The sequence below is a fragment of the Mytilus californianus genome, unplaced genomic scaffold, assembly GCF_021869535.1.
Source record: "Mytilus californianus isolate M0D057914Y unplaced genomic scaffold, xbMytCali1.0.p SCAF_6, whole genome shotgun sequence".
Lineage (NCBI taxonomy): Eukaryota > Metazoa > Mollusca > Bivalvia > Mytilida > Mytilidae > Mytilus > Mytilus californianus.
In genome coordinates this window covers 12598203-12614212 of record NW_026262712.1, presented here as the reverse complement: position 1 = coordinate 12614212, position 16010 = coordinate 12598203, and the positions used below count along the sequence as shown (strand labels likewise).

Here is a 16010-nt window from a genome sequence, read left to right as displayed (position 1 = left end):
GTTTAAAGCCTTTTTCTGTAACGAAAAAGGAAAGTATGCTAGATACACTGACTGGAAATGTGATGATATGATTGAAGCTTTAAATTTTCTCCTAAATAACATATATGTACGTTTCGGCGATAAAGTGTATCGTCAGGTAGTAGGTATTCCTATGGGCACTAACTGCGCCCCTGTAATAGCAGATTTATTCCTGTATTGCTATGAATCTCAGTTTATGACCAAACTCAGTAAAGACACATCATTGTTACATTTGGTTGGTACATTCAACAATACCTACCGTTATCTGGATGATATTGTTTCGTTAAAAAATCCAGAGTTCTCTAAATATACCACCGAAATTTACCCAAAAGAACTTACTTTAACTAAATCTAACATAAACAGCAGCAGTTGTCCTTTTCTAGATTTAGACATTTCAGTTTCTAAAGGGAAACCCCATACTAAAATTTACGACAAACGAGACAATTTTTCATTCCCTATTGTTAATTTTCCTTTTTTAGACGGCGATGTGCCTTTGGCTCCAGCATACGGTGTTTATATATCCCAACTCGTTCGGTATGCCCGTGTGTGTAGTGATGTCATAGATTTTAACTAACGTAATCAATGCATCACTGGTAAATTATTAAGTCAGGGATTTCGTTACCGTAAATTACTTAAAACTTTTACTAAATTCTTTCATAGATACAAAGTTTGGATTAGTAAATTTGGCTGTACCTGTAGAAAACTGATTAAAAATGGTATTTCACATCCTAAATTTTACGGTAATATTGTACTTTAAGCGCGGAAATCACTATGTGATCCGTGTAAACTCATCGAACCTTTAAACAAACTTATTAGTAGGGGTTATCGTACCAATGTTGTAATTAGATCTCTGAATATAGTTTACCTTGGCTCTAATATCGATTTTGTCATTAGCAAATTAAAAGATAACTAAATGTTTATTTTCGTTTCAAACTGGGCGTATAGAGACACACACACGTTCATTTTTATCTATAAAGAAGTTACTCCTAACTATCCTACTACCTGTCGATTTATTTATTTTTGGCATTGCACAAGTCATGTCTTCTTTGACTGTTCATGACGTTAAAATACTAAATCCCTGGGATGTGTTTTAGTTGATTTCAGTCTCTGATGCATGATGTTTTATTATTAATTGTTTTGGCTTTTAACTAGCTGTCAGTAACTGCGAGTACTCTCAAATTGTACTTTCTTTTTAATTTGACCTGTTGATACTATTTGTAATGCTTTTTTGTTATTTAATGTTAACATGGATCTTGTCTATATACCAGCTTTGATTATTCGGTATTACTACAAATTTTCACTTCTTCGTACTATGAACATCAAAATTATTTCATTTCTCCTTAAATACTGTACAGGAAGTTCTATCTAGCACTTATTCTATAGTTTTATTGTTGATATTCACCCCATATGTACCAAGTGTTAAATTAGTTTTATTGATATTAAAGAAATTTCTTGGTATTCCTAAACGGAAGATTTTATACACACAGAAGAAGAAGAATACTTAACAACAAAATTATTTTCATTTACCTGTGTATAATATGAAGCAGGTTTTTTCAAAAGTGATGATTTTCTAAATATTTTTTAACATTTCACAGTGGTATCATACTTTAACTTTGTTTAAACCTGTTTATTTACTTTTGACCTTAATTATTTATCCCTTATAATTTGTATTATCTATGTATTTGCATTCGGGTATCACAGATCAAGTTTATTCGTTCAATGTGTATTATTTAATAATTTTTGATTGAGTTAAGCCTTCCAATTGATATTTTATAGTGTGTCTTTCTATGTTGTGATGTTATACTATTGTTTCAGAAAATGGAGAAGGTTTGGTACCATTAAAACGTTTAATCCCGCTGCAAATGTTTGCACCTGTCCTGAGTCAGGAATCTGATTTACAGTAGTTGTCGTCTGTTTATGTAATTCATACGTGTTTCTCGTTTCTCGTTTTATATAGATTAGACCGTTGGTTTTCCCGTTTGAATGGTTTCACATTAGTAGTTTTTGGGGTCCATTATAGCTTGCTGTTCGGTGAGGGCAATGCTTCGTGTTGAAGGCCGTACCTTGACCTATAATGTTTACTTTTATAAATTGTTACTTGGATGGAGAGTTGTCTCATTGACACTTATACCACATCTTCCTATATCTACTTTCTTATATTGTTGAATGAAATCTTCACATTGAATTTGTTGGACGCGTGATTGTTACTATAGTGACGGAGAATATGAGTTGCGTAGAACCGTGAACATTACGTTATGACGCTACACCAATGTTTAAGGTTAGGGAATGGTCAAAGCTTACAAACATGCTTAACTCGAAACATTATATATATTCCCTTCCAAGTAAGGCGATTATAATTCAGTTGTAAAATATGTTGTCGGAGTCTTTAATAGCTAACTATACTGTATTAGTGTTACTCATTGCGGAGTGATATTGCTTTGACCTTTTGGTAGTTGTCTCATTGGCAATTATCTAACGCCTCTTTTCACATTAAATGATCAAGCTGAATAGATAGATATTAAAATTGAGAACGGAACCGGATATGTGTCAAAGAGACAACAACCCGACCAAAAAGCATAAAACAGCCAAAGGCCACCAATGGGTAGAGAAACTTTATATGTATTAGTAATAATACAAAACTTCAAATCGAATTAGATATAAACAATAAATAAAATCAGAGTGGAATCGTTACAGTTTAGAAATCGTGTTAAACATTTAAAATACAATTATTTGGTGATGTTACACTATTGTTTCAGATAAGGGCGAAGGTTGGTACCTATTAAAACGTGTAAACCCGCTGATACTTAACGAAGGGTTATAATTTATAAAATGGCTGCTCTGTTGGTGGTACCTAGGCACAGAAAAGAGAGAATGGTTTCTCATCTAAATAATTTTGGCAGATACTGAAATGAGGACAAGATATAGGTTTGGAAGACACTCTATAGCCTACATATGTTATATTGTGAGAGATACATTGAGGAAATCCACAACAAAGGAAACTGTTTTAACAGTGGAATAACAAGTATGCATAGCCTTGAGGTTTTATGCCTCTGGGTCATTCTTACAAGTGATTGGAGATACGATGGGGTACGATAAAGCAACTGTATCTAGAGCAGTGAATGATGTAACTAATGCGTTGCCCGATGTTAAAGTCAACTTCATCCAGTGGCCAAAAGACATTAATTCTATAAACAGAATGAAGTGTGGTTTCCACAGACAAATGAACTTTCCAAATGTTTTGGGATGCATTGATTGCACGCACGTCAAGATACAAGGGCCATCAGAGGATGAGGCAACTTTTGTCAACAGGAAGGGGTACCATAGTGTGAACGTGCAGGCTGTGTGTGATTACGAAGGTACTTATTTAATTTAGTAATCTTATGTATCTCTGATCTCCTCTTCGTCTGTTTATTTGTTTACCTTTATTATTATCTCCCTTAATCTTTCTCGTCAGTAAACGAACAACTTGGCACTCGATGTTATACGACCCACATATTATTATTAGTGATCGATCGACGATGACCTCGATAACTAAATTTAGAATGCTTATTCCTTAAATGGAGTTGTAAAATGACGACCCTCACCCCAAATGTTCATCTGCATATTTTGCATTCAAAGGCGATGCAGATATCGGAATCTGAAGCTTATAAGATGGGGGGGACAGGGTGAGGGAACATAGGAAAATATTTTGATCGATTTTTGTCCAGGAGTAAGGGGATAGGGAAGTGTGAATCAGGGACCCCTGTTTACCCCTCAATAAATGAAAATAACGGTTTTTTTTTTATTTTGTACGTTCAAAGTTCCTTTTTTAAAACTATACTCTCATTAGCAGAAAAATGTGTATAAATACATGTGTACGTTGAAAAGTTTTGAGTAATATTAACAAATGGTTATACAATTTATAAAGTATGGTTAGGCTTTGGGGTTGGGGTGGGGGCATTGTATGCTATATTTTTTAATTAGAACGCGCACCTGTGAAGGGACCCAAACATTGTCATATGTGCCACTTAAATCATATGTACTATTTCTAATCTATACAATGTTTAAGAAGGAAAGCATATTACTCATGTTACTGTTCCGGTATTTTTTTAACGTTTATTCCATGATGATTTGATTTAACCTATCAGTATATTCAATAATTTTATAATTTATGTATGTTCAAAATTGTTTTCAGGAAAAAAATACGTACGTTTCCTTCGTTATTTGTCACAAGTAACCATATACTGACCTTTATTCAAGCTGCAGTTAACTCAAACATTAAATTAGTACTCCTAATAAAATTAAAGTAATTTAATATATTTTCAGGGAAGTTTGCCAATATATGTGCTAACTGGCCAGGGTCAACCCTTGATTCCCACATCTTCAACACCTCAAACCTGTGTCAGTACCTGGAGACAAACAACAGAGGACTTGCAGACGGTTTGATCCTCGGAGATAGCGGGTATGCATGTCGCCCTTTTCTCATGACACCCTATCCAAATCCCAGAGAAAGACACTAGCAAAGATTTAATAGAGCACACTCCAGCACAAGATCCATTATTGAAAGGACTTTAGAATCTTAAAGAGAAGATTTCATGTTTTGCACTCCGAGGTAAGAATAATTATAGAATACTTAAAATATATTAAAATTAAAATATGTGGTATGATTGCCAATGAGAATACTTAAAACCAGAGACCAAATTACATAGAAGTTAACATCTATAGGTAACCGTACGGCCTTCAACAATGAGATAATCCACGCCACATAGTACATAAAAAAATGTAGTAAGCTGTAAAGACCCAAAAATGACAAATGTTAAACAATTCAAACGAGATAAGTAACTTCCAGATTTATGTACCAATAATACATGTATATATACGAATCATCTTTACAATCAACCCTTATGATGCATAGCCATAACGGTTAAATAACCTCAGCAGTTTCGTACAACAAATGCAAAAAAACTTCAATCGAGAAGAAAGAAAATATATCGGGAAAGAAGGGACTAAAAAAATAAACTAATTATGAAAAGGACAAGTAGACACTAAGGAAGCTACCATCTAATTTTTAGGGGGGCTGGGATGAAAAAAATTGTCCTGCCTTATTCTTTTAGTTGTGATCTCTGTCCTACCTTTTTATTTTTCACACTTTTTTTTAAATTGTTATCCTGCCTTTTTTTTTATTCAAAACTCCTGTCCTGCCATTTTTTTTAATTTCATACAAGCCCCACTCCCCCCCCCCCCCCTCCCCCCTCCCCCCAAAAAAAATCAAATGTTAGCTCCCGAAAACTAGAGACAATTGTTGCAGAAAGACAGAAAAAGTTCATATGAATTAAAGATTTTCAATAGTGAACCTCCTTTTAAAAATACTATTGTTTTTTTAAAATGCACTGACAGAAAATCATTAACATGGTATTTTTTGGTAAATGGGATATCAGCATGGGTAATTTTCAAGGAGACAATTGTAGAAGAGAATACACTTCCGAAACAGTATTTTTTTTCCAAGTGAAAGATATCCGAATTAAAAATTAACTCTTCATGCCCATAATTATGTTTTTAAATGTCAGGTCAGAATGAAACCAGAAAGAGTCTGTCGAGTCTTTGGTGCTTGTGCTGTTCTACATAACATCGCTTTAACAAGGAATGAACCTTTGGATGATTTTTGTGGTGTACATGTTCAGCAAGACCAGCAAGTGCAAGTTCCGCATTTTGAAAGAGAACAGGATGGTACACACATTAGAGAGCATATCGCTAGATTTTTCTTCAAATGAAATACATGTTTTGAAAACAAAAGAGTCTTTATTCTTCATCCAATATAAAAATTGTGATAAATAATACAAGTTATGTTTTCTCAAAACACATGCATTCGACATGTTGAATTGAAAGCAAATTATGAGTTAATATGACACTTACGGTAATGTGAGCTGTTGGCACCACTAGGTGTCCGTCGTCAACATCTTTTTTAAACATCATCTACTTGTTAATTCTACTCTGAATGATATCTTACACTAAGGATTGATTAAGGTGTAGATTTAAGGTCATCCTTTTGACTTTGTTCGTCCAATCAGTAAAACCCTTGCCGCAAAGTGGGTCTTTCAAAGACTGTGTGTTGGTAAATACGCCGGCTCATCCGGTTGGAAAGGGGATGTAAAATCTGATTGCATTGTGTGGTAATAGTGTAACGCTATGCATATTATAAGAGCCCTTACAAAAACCTGTGAGGGGTCTGATCATACCTATTGTACTCTTTGTTCATTTGTTCTCATCATGAACATGCATGAAATTTTTGCCACTGGATGTAAAAGCAAACAATGAAAATGAATGGCACTTATACAAATAGAGTGATCAAATCAAAGGTCAAAACACAGTGCCAAAATATAAACATTTCCAATAAATGCAAAGCCAGAATTAAAAAAACAAAAAACATAACATACAAATTGTAAAATTCAATTGTCTCGAATACACCAAAAAATAACACAAAGAGACTCAAAAGTGGTATATATATATACAAGTCTAAATTGAAAACAACGTTCAAACCTATGATTGCGTTGGATAAAAACCGCAATTTTTATACGTGTGCATGCAAAAACAAATGTCTGGTTAGAGGGGTCTAAATACAGCACTAACAACATTTTCCAAAAGACCAAAAAACTGAAAAAGTATATTTTAATATTATATAAAATTGAGAATGGATATATATATATATATATATATATATATATATATATCAAAATCAAAAAAATGCAAAATATTATTGAACGAAGACATCCTAAACATCATTTGTGACTTGGTACCGTACACAGGCATTTTTTTCTGGCAAATAATTGTTGATTGATAAGAAAAATAAATAATTTAATTCATTAAAAGTTGAGATAATGTTAGTTGAGTATTCTCTTTGTCTCGTTTCATTTCTTCCAGCAACTCTATCTGAAGATCTAATTTCCTCATCTCTTTAGTCTGCTTTGCCATTTCTCCCTTCAAATACAGTATCTGAAATGAAAATGATACATGTAGATCTATATATTTTTAGCATACCGGTATATCGTTATATGTGTCTGTATACCGTACAACTCTTGTGGAATTTACAGAAGTATTGCATGAAATTGAGAGTTCCAGATATAGTGTATGACCTGTTGGACATATGCTTTGTCCAGGGGCTGGAAGACCATCAATTTAAATTATTTATATTGGAAGATTTTCATAAAGATGAAAATTGCAACATTTGAAAATGAAATGTTGAGTAAGTGTAATTTAAGATCAATTTACGGTCTCACATCATTGCCTATAGATACAAACCAATCGATGGGGACCCGAAAGGTTAATTTTTCTTAGTGTTGATAATTGATTTTTACCTTTTCATTTTTCCGAGTTATGACAGTCTTGAACCTACCACCGAGTCATTCATTATAAGACAATGGTATGTCAATCGTTTCTAAACTATTCTGGATTATTTCTAAAATAAATGCAATTGTGAAATTTTACCTTTAGCTCATAAACATCATAAGCAGTTGCTTTCCTCTTCTTTGAATCTACTGCTTTCTGTGTTGTTAGAGTCCCCAGCTCAACTACTGCAGCTTCTGGGCATTGCACTTGGATATTTACAGCTGGTAGTAGTGTTAGAAGTGGTAATGACTGATGAATGGAATCAAATCTAGATAGGGAAAGTAAGTGCCTTGGAGATGTATCAAACAGGTCCTGGGAATTTGTTGCACTCTCCTCTGGCAATGCAGCTGAGTTGACAACTAGAAAATATAATAAGGTGGTTGTTATAAATTATCATGAATGGAGGTCATGTGTGTCTATTGTTAAATTTTCTTACTTAAAGAGGTTTTTTGTTTATCCATTCTTTCTTTGCTTTCATTGACCTAGCCTTACAAACCATATGCATCAATGACAACCAAAATGAGATGGCTAGTAACAGAACTATATCAGAAGACAAACTTCTGTCCAATTATAAGGCAGTATTGCACCATTTAAAACAATTTGCTAGTAAATCTATTGGTTTTGATGGATTAATGGATTGGTGCTATTTCGTGGAAGTCAATTTGTATTGGTAGATGAAGCTGGAGTAAACACCCGACATTAGGTAGGGACATTTCCAATCCTTAGTCAATTATCATTGGATTGGAGTGCACCTGCCCCGTGCTGGATTAAAACTCACAATCTCACTTACTGGCTATATATATATTGCTAATTGTAAAATGACAATTATTGGCCCATCTACATTTTACACTATTGAAATTGCATCCCCTTGGTATATTTGACATAATAAAAAGGACCTATTCCAGTGGCACTTCTGTGTATACCTTTCTGTAGACCCCTCCCCTTTTCTATCAACATCAATTGTTCACTCATATCCCACAATCTATATATATATTTATTTTCAAAATCTTGAACGATCATCAAAAGATGATTAATAAAATTGTTTTAGTCTAGGCCTTTACGAGCGTATTCCACGATCGAATTTAATGTACGGGTTAACCAGGGTCCGAGAGACATAGTCCTGTCGGCTACCAATCAAAGGGATATAACAGCAAGCAGGTTCTTTCATGGATAAACGAAAATTTGACCTGAACAAGTATTGTCCCAAACCATCATCACAACATTGTCAAATGACAATATTTAAAATCAACCATCGTTAGAAGAAAGTGTGTCATGAGGTAATAAGGTTCAAAACCTAATATGTTCATTAGCATGCTGAGCGTCTTTCACGGTTAATGTTTAGGACGTAAATATGTAAATGCAGACGACATAAATAATTGACAACATGAATTAAAATAACTTACTATTCACTGAGTAAAACTGAATATAGCCGAATGCCAATTAAATACTAAGTTAACACATGATTAAGGATCAATAAATCAGCTAACTACCTGTCAATTTTGGATGACATGCTATAAATAATCGCCGATTTGTTTTATCAACAAAAAGTTACATGAAATCGGAGAGAATCACGAATAGCATTTTAAGATTTATTATTGTTATATATTCACAAAAGAGTATGAATTAGTTACTGATACATACCAAGTACACTTTCAATTCCTTCAAGACCTTTGAAAGAAGCTGAGTTTTTGCAAAGGTCTATTGTCCTATCTATGGCCAGACTCATTTGTTTTGGCTGTGGACCACCACCAGTAGCCCTCTGCTCTTTGTTCAGTTTGCTAAACACCCTTTTAGCCTCCTTCTTGGTGTTAGCTCACTTGTCTTTACAGTCTTTGGTAGACCTGTTGGCAACACCCAGAGCACTGACCAAGATAGAAATCCTGCTCCAGACAGCAGTCTTTCTAGAATTGGTAACTCCATCCCCAAACTTTTCATTTAACACTTTGTAAATTGTTTGTACTTGATCTTGTATAACATTTACTTCTTCTTGAGTAAAGTTAGGTTTTCTGTACCTTTGTTTTTTAGCAGAAGAAATGTCAGCCATGTTGAAATAAATATTAACAAACCAATGCATTGTGGGTACCAAAATATTTTCTAAACTTTAGTTAAATATTTAACGAGTGGTTAACATATTTAACGTCATCGTTAACTAACGACGGCGTTAAACCAAGTTGAACAACACCATTGTAACCATGGGTTAAGTAACGACACGTTAGAGTATTTAACGACACGTTAAGTTTAAGGCTTACGTTAAGTTAACGACAAGTTGAACAACCGGGCTCTGATTGACAGTCATACAACTTATCCTCTCACATCAGCTGAAATATGATTTATTGAGATGAAATGGAACTTAAAACGTATGAATTATGAAATAGTTACATTCGAATCAAATATAAAAAAAATATATATAAAAACAGAGTCAAATTCGAACTTTTTCGAGAAAAACATTATGCAATAAAATTATTTCAAACCTGTAAAAACTTATTGAATGGGTGTTTATAAGACGAATGCATAAACCTTACGATTACGCATTTAAGGATGTACACCTCTGAGGAGTCAACAATTTCTAGAATTAATCTGTTTTTCTTAACCTGATTTTTTGGGGTTTGTAAGACTGTAAAAAAAAATGTTGTTGAAGAAAAAATCATATGCTGGAGCACTTCTTTTTTTGCAAAGCCAGTTGAAAGTACCCATTTTTGATGATTTTCCCATTTTTCATCAATTTTTTTCTCATTTTAGGCTATTATCATGAAAAAAAAATACAGTTTCACAATTAAACTTTTTTTCATACTTTCACACAAGATGAGTTGGACCAATCTGAATAGATTTAACTTAAACAAACTATAGGTAGGTATTGATATAAGAAAATTTTATAAAATTTGATGCTTTTTTTTGGCAAATTTACCATGTTGTCAAATTTGTAAATTTGGGATTTCTCTTTTTTTTTTGTAACAAAAAGCATATTATTTCAACTTTTTTGTTTTAAATGATTGTAAAAATACATATTTAAGAAATTTGAAAAAAAAAAATAATATGGGATGTTCATGTATCTGGTACAATCATTTCTTGTACCCCTCATCCATTTTCGCAATATTTTGGCTAATGAAACTGACTTGATTGGTTATAAAATTTGAAATTTTATTTCGAAACAACTACTTATTGGAAATACACATTTTTTTTTACAGAATTAAGCCGGATTATGATATTATTTAAATTCATTGATATTTTCCATTTGTATAACACGTTTTGGAAATTATTCCAGAATAATATTTAAACGAGACTGAAATGTCAGAAGAATACATCCTTAATCATGCATACCCCTGTAAAAAAACCGGCGGTAGACATATTATACTATCTGTATGCAGGTGCAGTAACATATTATCATGATAATGTGTCTTCCCAATTGGCCGTAAAAGTGTAGTGTATTAAGAATATATCTTTCTTTTTCAACCAAAAGAAACAGTATTTAAGATGACGAACATGGTATGTTATCGATGAAATATTTGTGGTTGAATAACAAGATTACAATTTGAATCAGAGAATTTAAAACCCTCAATTGACTTTTGAATAAGTAGTTTATTATAGGTTACTAACACTTGACATTGATAGTCTTTGTATGCAATGATCTTCCACGATATGTTTAACTCAAATTAATTTCCCGCAACAATTTTTGTCAATCATTTAGAAATTATCGTAGTTTGAAATAAACTTGGATAAGGAGATTTGATATCATTGAATGGAAATAAAATTTATTTTCATCGTGATTTAGATAGAAAAAAGCTATTGAAAATGTGTACATCCAAAAACATATCTCCTTTTAGTATACAAATGTACTTCAACGTTATCAACATTAGTGTGTGTTAATTAGAAGTTTAAAAACGACCAGGATAATATAAACGATTTTACTATTGAGTTCTAAGTGACAATACTACTTCATCCGAAATAACATGATAATTTTATTGAATATTTAACTGAATTGACAATCCGTTTATTTGCTATTTCTAAAATTAGTTTGTGCAGGTTTTTAAAATTACTAAAAATTGCCGGGATCTAATTTATAAGTAAGTGGTACATTATATGACCTAATATACATAAACTTGTTCACAAAGAGGAATTCGAAAATGAAAACAGAATTGGTTTTATGAAATATTTCAAAATGAGCCCTGGTCATCTATTTATTTCCGGTTGATGTGTAATTGACAAAATCCAACTGCCACCATATTATCTTTGACGACGTGAGAATAAATGTATATGTTCTTCTTCTTGTATATGGTATGCACATGAGCTAGCTGGTAGGAAATCCTCGGAAAAAGTAGAAATTGTAACCATTGTATGATGATTTGAAGCGACAGTAGTTTATCGATGTTAAAATCTCGTAAATAAACCAGGAAATGTAATATTGTACATCACACAATTATTTGTCAATGCAATCATTGTATAAGTACAAACGTTATTTCTCTAAGACCTGAAATAAGTTTAACAACAAACATTATTTTACTTATCAATAATATCAAAACTCTAAAGGAGAAGTATACATGATATTCGGATTTGATGATGCCTATGAAATTTTATATAATTACATGCACGTATAAATATATAAACGCATTTCAGTAAGACTAGATATCATGTGTAACCATCATGTAATATTTCGCAAAAAAGGGGTATACATATAATTACAAATACAAAACAGTATTGCGATTTTTCAAAATGTGTTGCAATCATAATATTTGTTTTTCTTTTTCAATTTCATTGATTTAAAATTGCATTTAACAAATTATTAATGTGTTGTATGTCTGGAAGTTTGTATGATTTAACACTCGGGGGAAATACACGATTCAAGAAAACAGGGATAAATATACAAAGATAATACCAAAAAAAATAAATGTAACTATTTTACGGTAACTTTCTGATGATTTTTTGTTTCTCTCAAAAAATACTGATTGATATAGAGATGCAATCCACTTAATACAAGAAGGCATAATGGTATGCTTTTAAATAGTACAATATGAATGAATCGGAGCTGATACCATGCTTACAATTAATAAACATGTAATGAGATCAACCTACCATGTATTTTGACAACGTTTTGACACTGTTTCGATAGATTGATGTCGGCAAACATTATCAATATTTATACAGTATACTAAATCACCCTAAAATTTAATAATAATCATTTAAAACAAAGTATATACAGAGAAATGCATAGTTTTATTTAAAATATTTAATGCATTGATCTGAACATTTCTAACATAATTTGATTAACATCAATACAGTTTTTATATTTTAGTTTTAAAAACAATGTAGAGAGGTACATTTTCCGATTTCATAATTTTCATAACGAGTAATATACTATCGGGAAAATTACCAATATATAAACCGATGTATATATATGCACTTAAAATATCACAGGCAAATAGTGTCATGTGCAAATGTCTTTTATAAATGTTATAAATAATACAGCCACCGGATATTCAGCTGTATATGAACGATATGTCAAAATAATCAAATCAACACATTATGTTTACCTATCGATCTAAAATTTCTGTTTGGTTTGACAATTAGAATATAGCACTTTTGTTCAATCTGTAAATTAATGAGATAAATATCTATTATAATTAGAACACATGCATGTCTTATATATATATCATGCATATTGCAAAAAATTCATGTTTGGATGATCTGTATTAAATGACTGCAGTTTGTTACTGCGTTTTTTCAAAGTATTATTATCTGTACATGAATAGGCAAATGAGGAATCTTCATTCAGATTAATGATAACTGAGAAATACCAAAACTTTAATGTGTAATTTAAGAAATAAACACCTAGTTTGGGTATTGATGTGTTGAATCTCGTGTAAAAGTTAAAGTTAGTTCATTAAAACAAAAAGATACGGATTCCTACTATAACATATTCTTAGACTTAACTATGTCCTACTGCAATTTGCACGACAAACTGTCGACACGTAGTTGAAGGAATGAAAAATATTCATGAACCTATATCGAATGTATCGAAGTAGTGTTACTAATATCATTTACACAAAATGCGTACAGGTGGCTCGTATGTGTTCATGCCGAGTAAAGTATTGCAAGTACGCGGAATTGAATAGAACAATAATGTATTTAAGTTCCAATGCTGTATGTTTTAATGTTTGTCATTGTATACAATAACCGATTTAAAAGATGATATATGGTATAATTGTAGGTACGCGTGGTCATATTAGCCATGCGAGCAACACTTATCAGTAATACAAAATTAAATTTCTCTAACTTTTTAAAAAAAATGCTCAGTTATATTGTTCAACTGTGATTCAGAACAAAATCATGTTGCGGGTAGATGTACAAATGCCAAATATTCAATGTTTACCTATGTAATACAATTATATACATTGTCATTAATGATGATTATTTGTTTGTGCAGTTTTTGTTGTTTTTGTATTAAAACACAATGGTCCTTTTTTATTCCGATGTATATATTCTAAATGATGCTCGGCTAAGTTTAGGGCAAACGACGTTCTATAAATTTAAATAGGAAACAATCATCAATTTGACGTCAACACAAGTACACAAAAACACAATATGTTGACAATAAGCGGGTGTTTTTTTTTACAATATATCCATGTGATAATCAATTCGAACGTTAACGTACAAACTCCGTTTAAATTTCGACAAGATTACTAAAAGAAAGTCAAAACCAACAACTATCCGCATAAAAAAACACTGACATTGCACTATAGTTTATAACAAAATGACAATACAAACACAACAAACATGGTAACGATTTGACGAGTTGATTCATGTTTAGCCACTTTTAATAATCTTTTCTGATATGCAATACTACGCAGTCGTTTACGATTTGAACAATGTGCATGTCTTACTCTGTCACATTCTAAATGTGTTGGTCCCAAGTAATGAGCATGCAATGCGGTAATTGTCGTTTGATAATGTAGATCATTTTTTTGTTCGTTTATTTTCTTTTTGTATATAGATCATATCGTTAGTTTTCTTGTTTGATTTATTTTAAATTTGTCATTTCGGAGCTTTGTATAGCCTACTATGTGATATGGGTTTAGCTCATTGTTGATTGTCGTACGGTGATCAAAAATTTGTTTACTACTAGTCATTTGGTTTCTGCTAGAGAATTGTGTCATTGGTAACCATACCACATCTACATATGTTGATATGGTAAATAACCGACAATTTTGAAGACATTACTACTCTATCTATAAAATCCTGCCGTCTTACAATTTAAGAAAAGTGGCTGTAATGAAAAATTCAATTCGCACTGCAACTCAAAAAAGTATAAGAATTCTTAAAATTGTGTAATGGTAAAAAAAATAGTAAAATAATACCTAATAGATAGTTTGAGGCAGAATAAGACCCAAATTGATCACGTAATTCTAATTTTCTCAAATGTTGATTACCCGAATTGATGTAAATACGGAAAGATTGAAAAGTGAAATGATTGCTCACCTCGTCAGTTTAAAATCCCAAATTATTTACAACTTAAAGGAGACAAAAGGATTGGAATAAAATTACCTAATTAAACTTCGTGTTTTAACGATGATGTCGCCACGGTAAATCGCTCATCGTTCTGTTCACGCGATACGACATCTCATTCGAATAACCAAACGATGCCCAATTATCGTGTGTACACGATGCGATTTTTCTCGAAGCAGCACTATATGTAGAAAATTAGATGGACTTCCACTGAAGCGGATTTCAAAATATTTCCGGGTGTCATGACTTTAATGTCTCCATTTTTTTAGTCAAAAGTGTGTGTTAAGTTTTATAGTGTTGATTGGTCTTTAATTATAAGTTTTTACGCTTGAAAAAAACGTGCGTCATGATATTGATATCGTATATTTATCACAGCTGATTAAATACGTCATAAATCATGTGTTTTCTAATCTTTCTTCCTTCTTTAACAATATAAATTGACCGACAAAAGTTTTTTTTTTCTATTTGTTTTAGCAAGTTCGACAGGACAAATGTCCATTTGTATAAAGATGAAAAGAAATCATGTGTTTTGATTATAATCATGATAACACTATTCAATAAAGAAAAAAATGAAGAGTTGTCTCTGTAAACAATGATACCATATGTTTTTTTTACTAAGAGGGCAAAGTAATTTATCCTTTAATTAAGATTAACATGATTAAAAAAACGAGTTTAATCAGTTAAAAGAAAAAAAAAACAGAGCCAAGTTTTCACAGTTGACAATGACTCCACAATTTTGATTTATATGTTAATAGGGCAAAGTAGTATACTGATTTAATTAAAATTAAAAAAACTTAAGTTAATATTACTTACATCTTGTCTGTGCCGTACAATTTCATAAATAACAATTTCAGTCGTAAAAAATTAAAGTTACGTGATTATAATAAATAATGTCAAAAGTTATAATGGTAACAATGATAACAGAAACATCACATTATTCTATGAAATTGTCAAAAACTGTATACAAATGGACGAGATTGAAAACAACTAAGAAGTTATTAAAACGAGCAATACGACCGGTACCACATATAGAGCAGGATCTGCTTACCCTTTCGGTACACCTGAGATCACCTCCAGTTTTTGGTGTGGTTTGTGTTGCTTAGTCTTTAGTGTTCTATGGTGTGTTTAGTATA

General features: G+C 31.9%; 2 protein-coding genes and 1 long non-coding RNA gene across 3 annotated transcripts; 1 reads left to right on the top strand and 2 right to left on the bottom strand.

Annotated features, from left to right (window-relative positions):
• Window positions 1–3100: 3100 nt before the first annotated feature.
• Window positions 3101–5768, top strand: LOC127705523 (putative nuclease HARBI1). Its single transcript, XM_052209851.1, has 3 exons — window positions 3101–3374; window positions 4324–4459; window positions 5570–5768. Exons 1-3 carry the CDS (start codon window positions 3101–3103, stop codon window positions 5766–5768), a joined length of 609 nt encoding a protein of 202 aa, XP_052065811.1.
• Window positions 5769–6762: 994 nt separating this feature from the next.
• Window positions 6763–8352, bottom strand: LOC127705522 (uncharacterized). The gene is made up of 3 exons (XM_052209850.1): window positions 8304–8352; window positions 7480–7739; window positions 6763–6987 (listed from the first exon to the last, which is right to left on the bottom strand). The coding sequence occupies exons 1-3, from the start codon at window positions 8350–8352 to the stop codon at window positions 6850–6852; spliced, it is 447 nt and encodes a 148-aa protein (XP_052065810.1). The 3' UTR covers window positions 6763–6849.
• A 3183-nt stretch (window positions 8353–11535) lies between these two features.
• LOC127704924 (uncharacterized) lies at window positions 11536–13638 on the bottom strand. Its single transcript, XR_007983581.1, has 3 exons — window positions 12906–13638; window positions 12448–12533; window positions 11536–11845 (listed from the first exon to the last, which is right to left on the bottom strand). It is a non-coding gene; the product is annotated as an uncharacterized LOC127704924 (long non-coding RNA).
• Between the last annotated feature and the right edge of the window lie 2372 nt (window positions 13639–16010).

Coding starts and splice junctions, on each gene's coding strand:
- LOC127705523 (XM_052209851.1), top strand. CDS start 3,101: ATGGGGTACGATAAAGCAACTGTATCTAGAGCAGTGAATGATGTAACT. Junction 3,375..4,323: donor GGCTGTGTGTGATTACGAAG/GTACTTATTTAA, acceptor ATATATTTTCAG/GGAAGTTTGCCAATATATGT. Junction 4,460..5,569: donor TTGATCCTCGGAGATAGCGG/GTATGCATGTCG, acceptor ATGTCAGGTCAG/AATGAAACCAGAAAGAGTCT.
- LOC127705522 (XM_052209850.1), bottom strand. CDS start 8,352: ATGAGTGAACAATTGATGTTGATAGAAAAGGGGAGGGGTCTACAGAAA. Junction 7,740..8,303: donor GGGGAGGGGTCTACAGAAAG/GTATACACAGAA, acceptor TATATTTTCTAG/TTGTCAACTCAGCTGCATTG. Junction 6,988..7,479: donor ATGATGTTTATGAGCTAAAG/GTAAAATTTCAC, acceptor TTTTCATTTCAG/ATACTGTATTTGAAGGGAGA.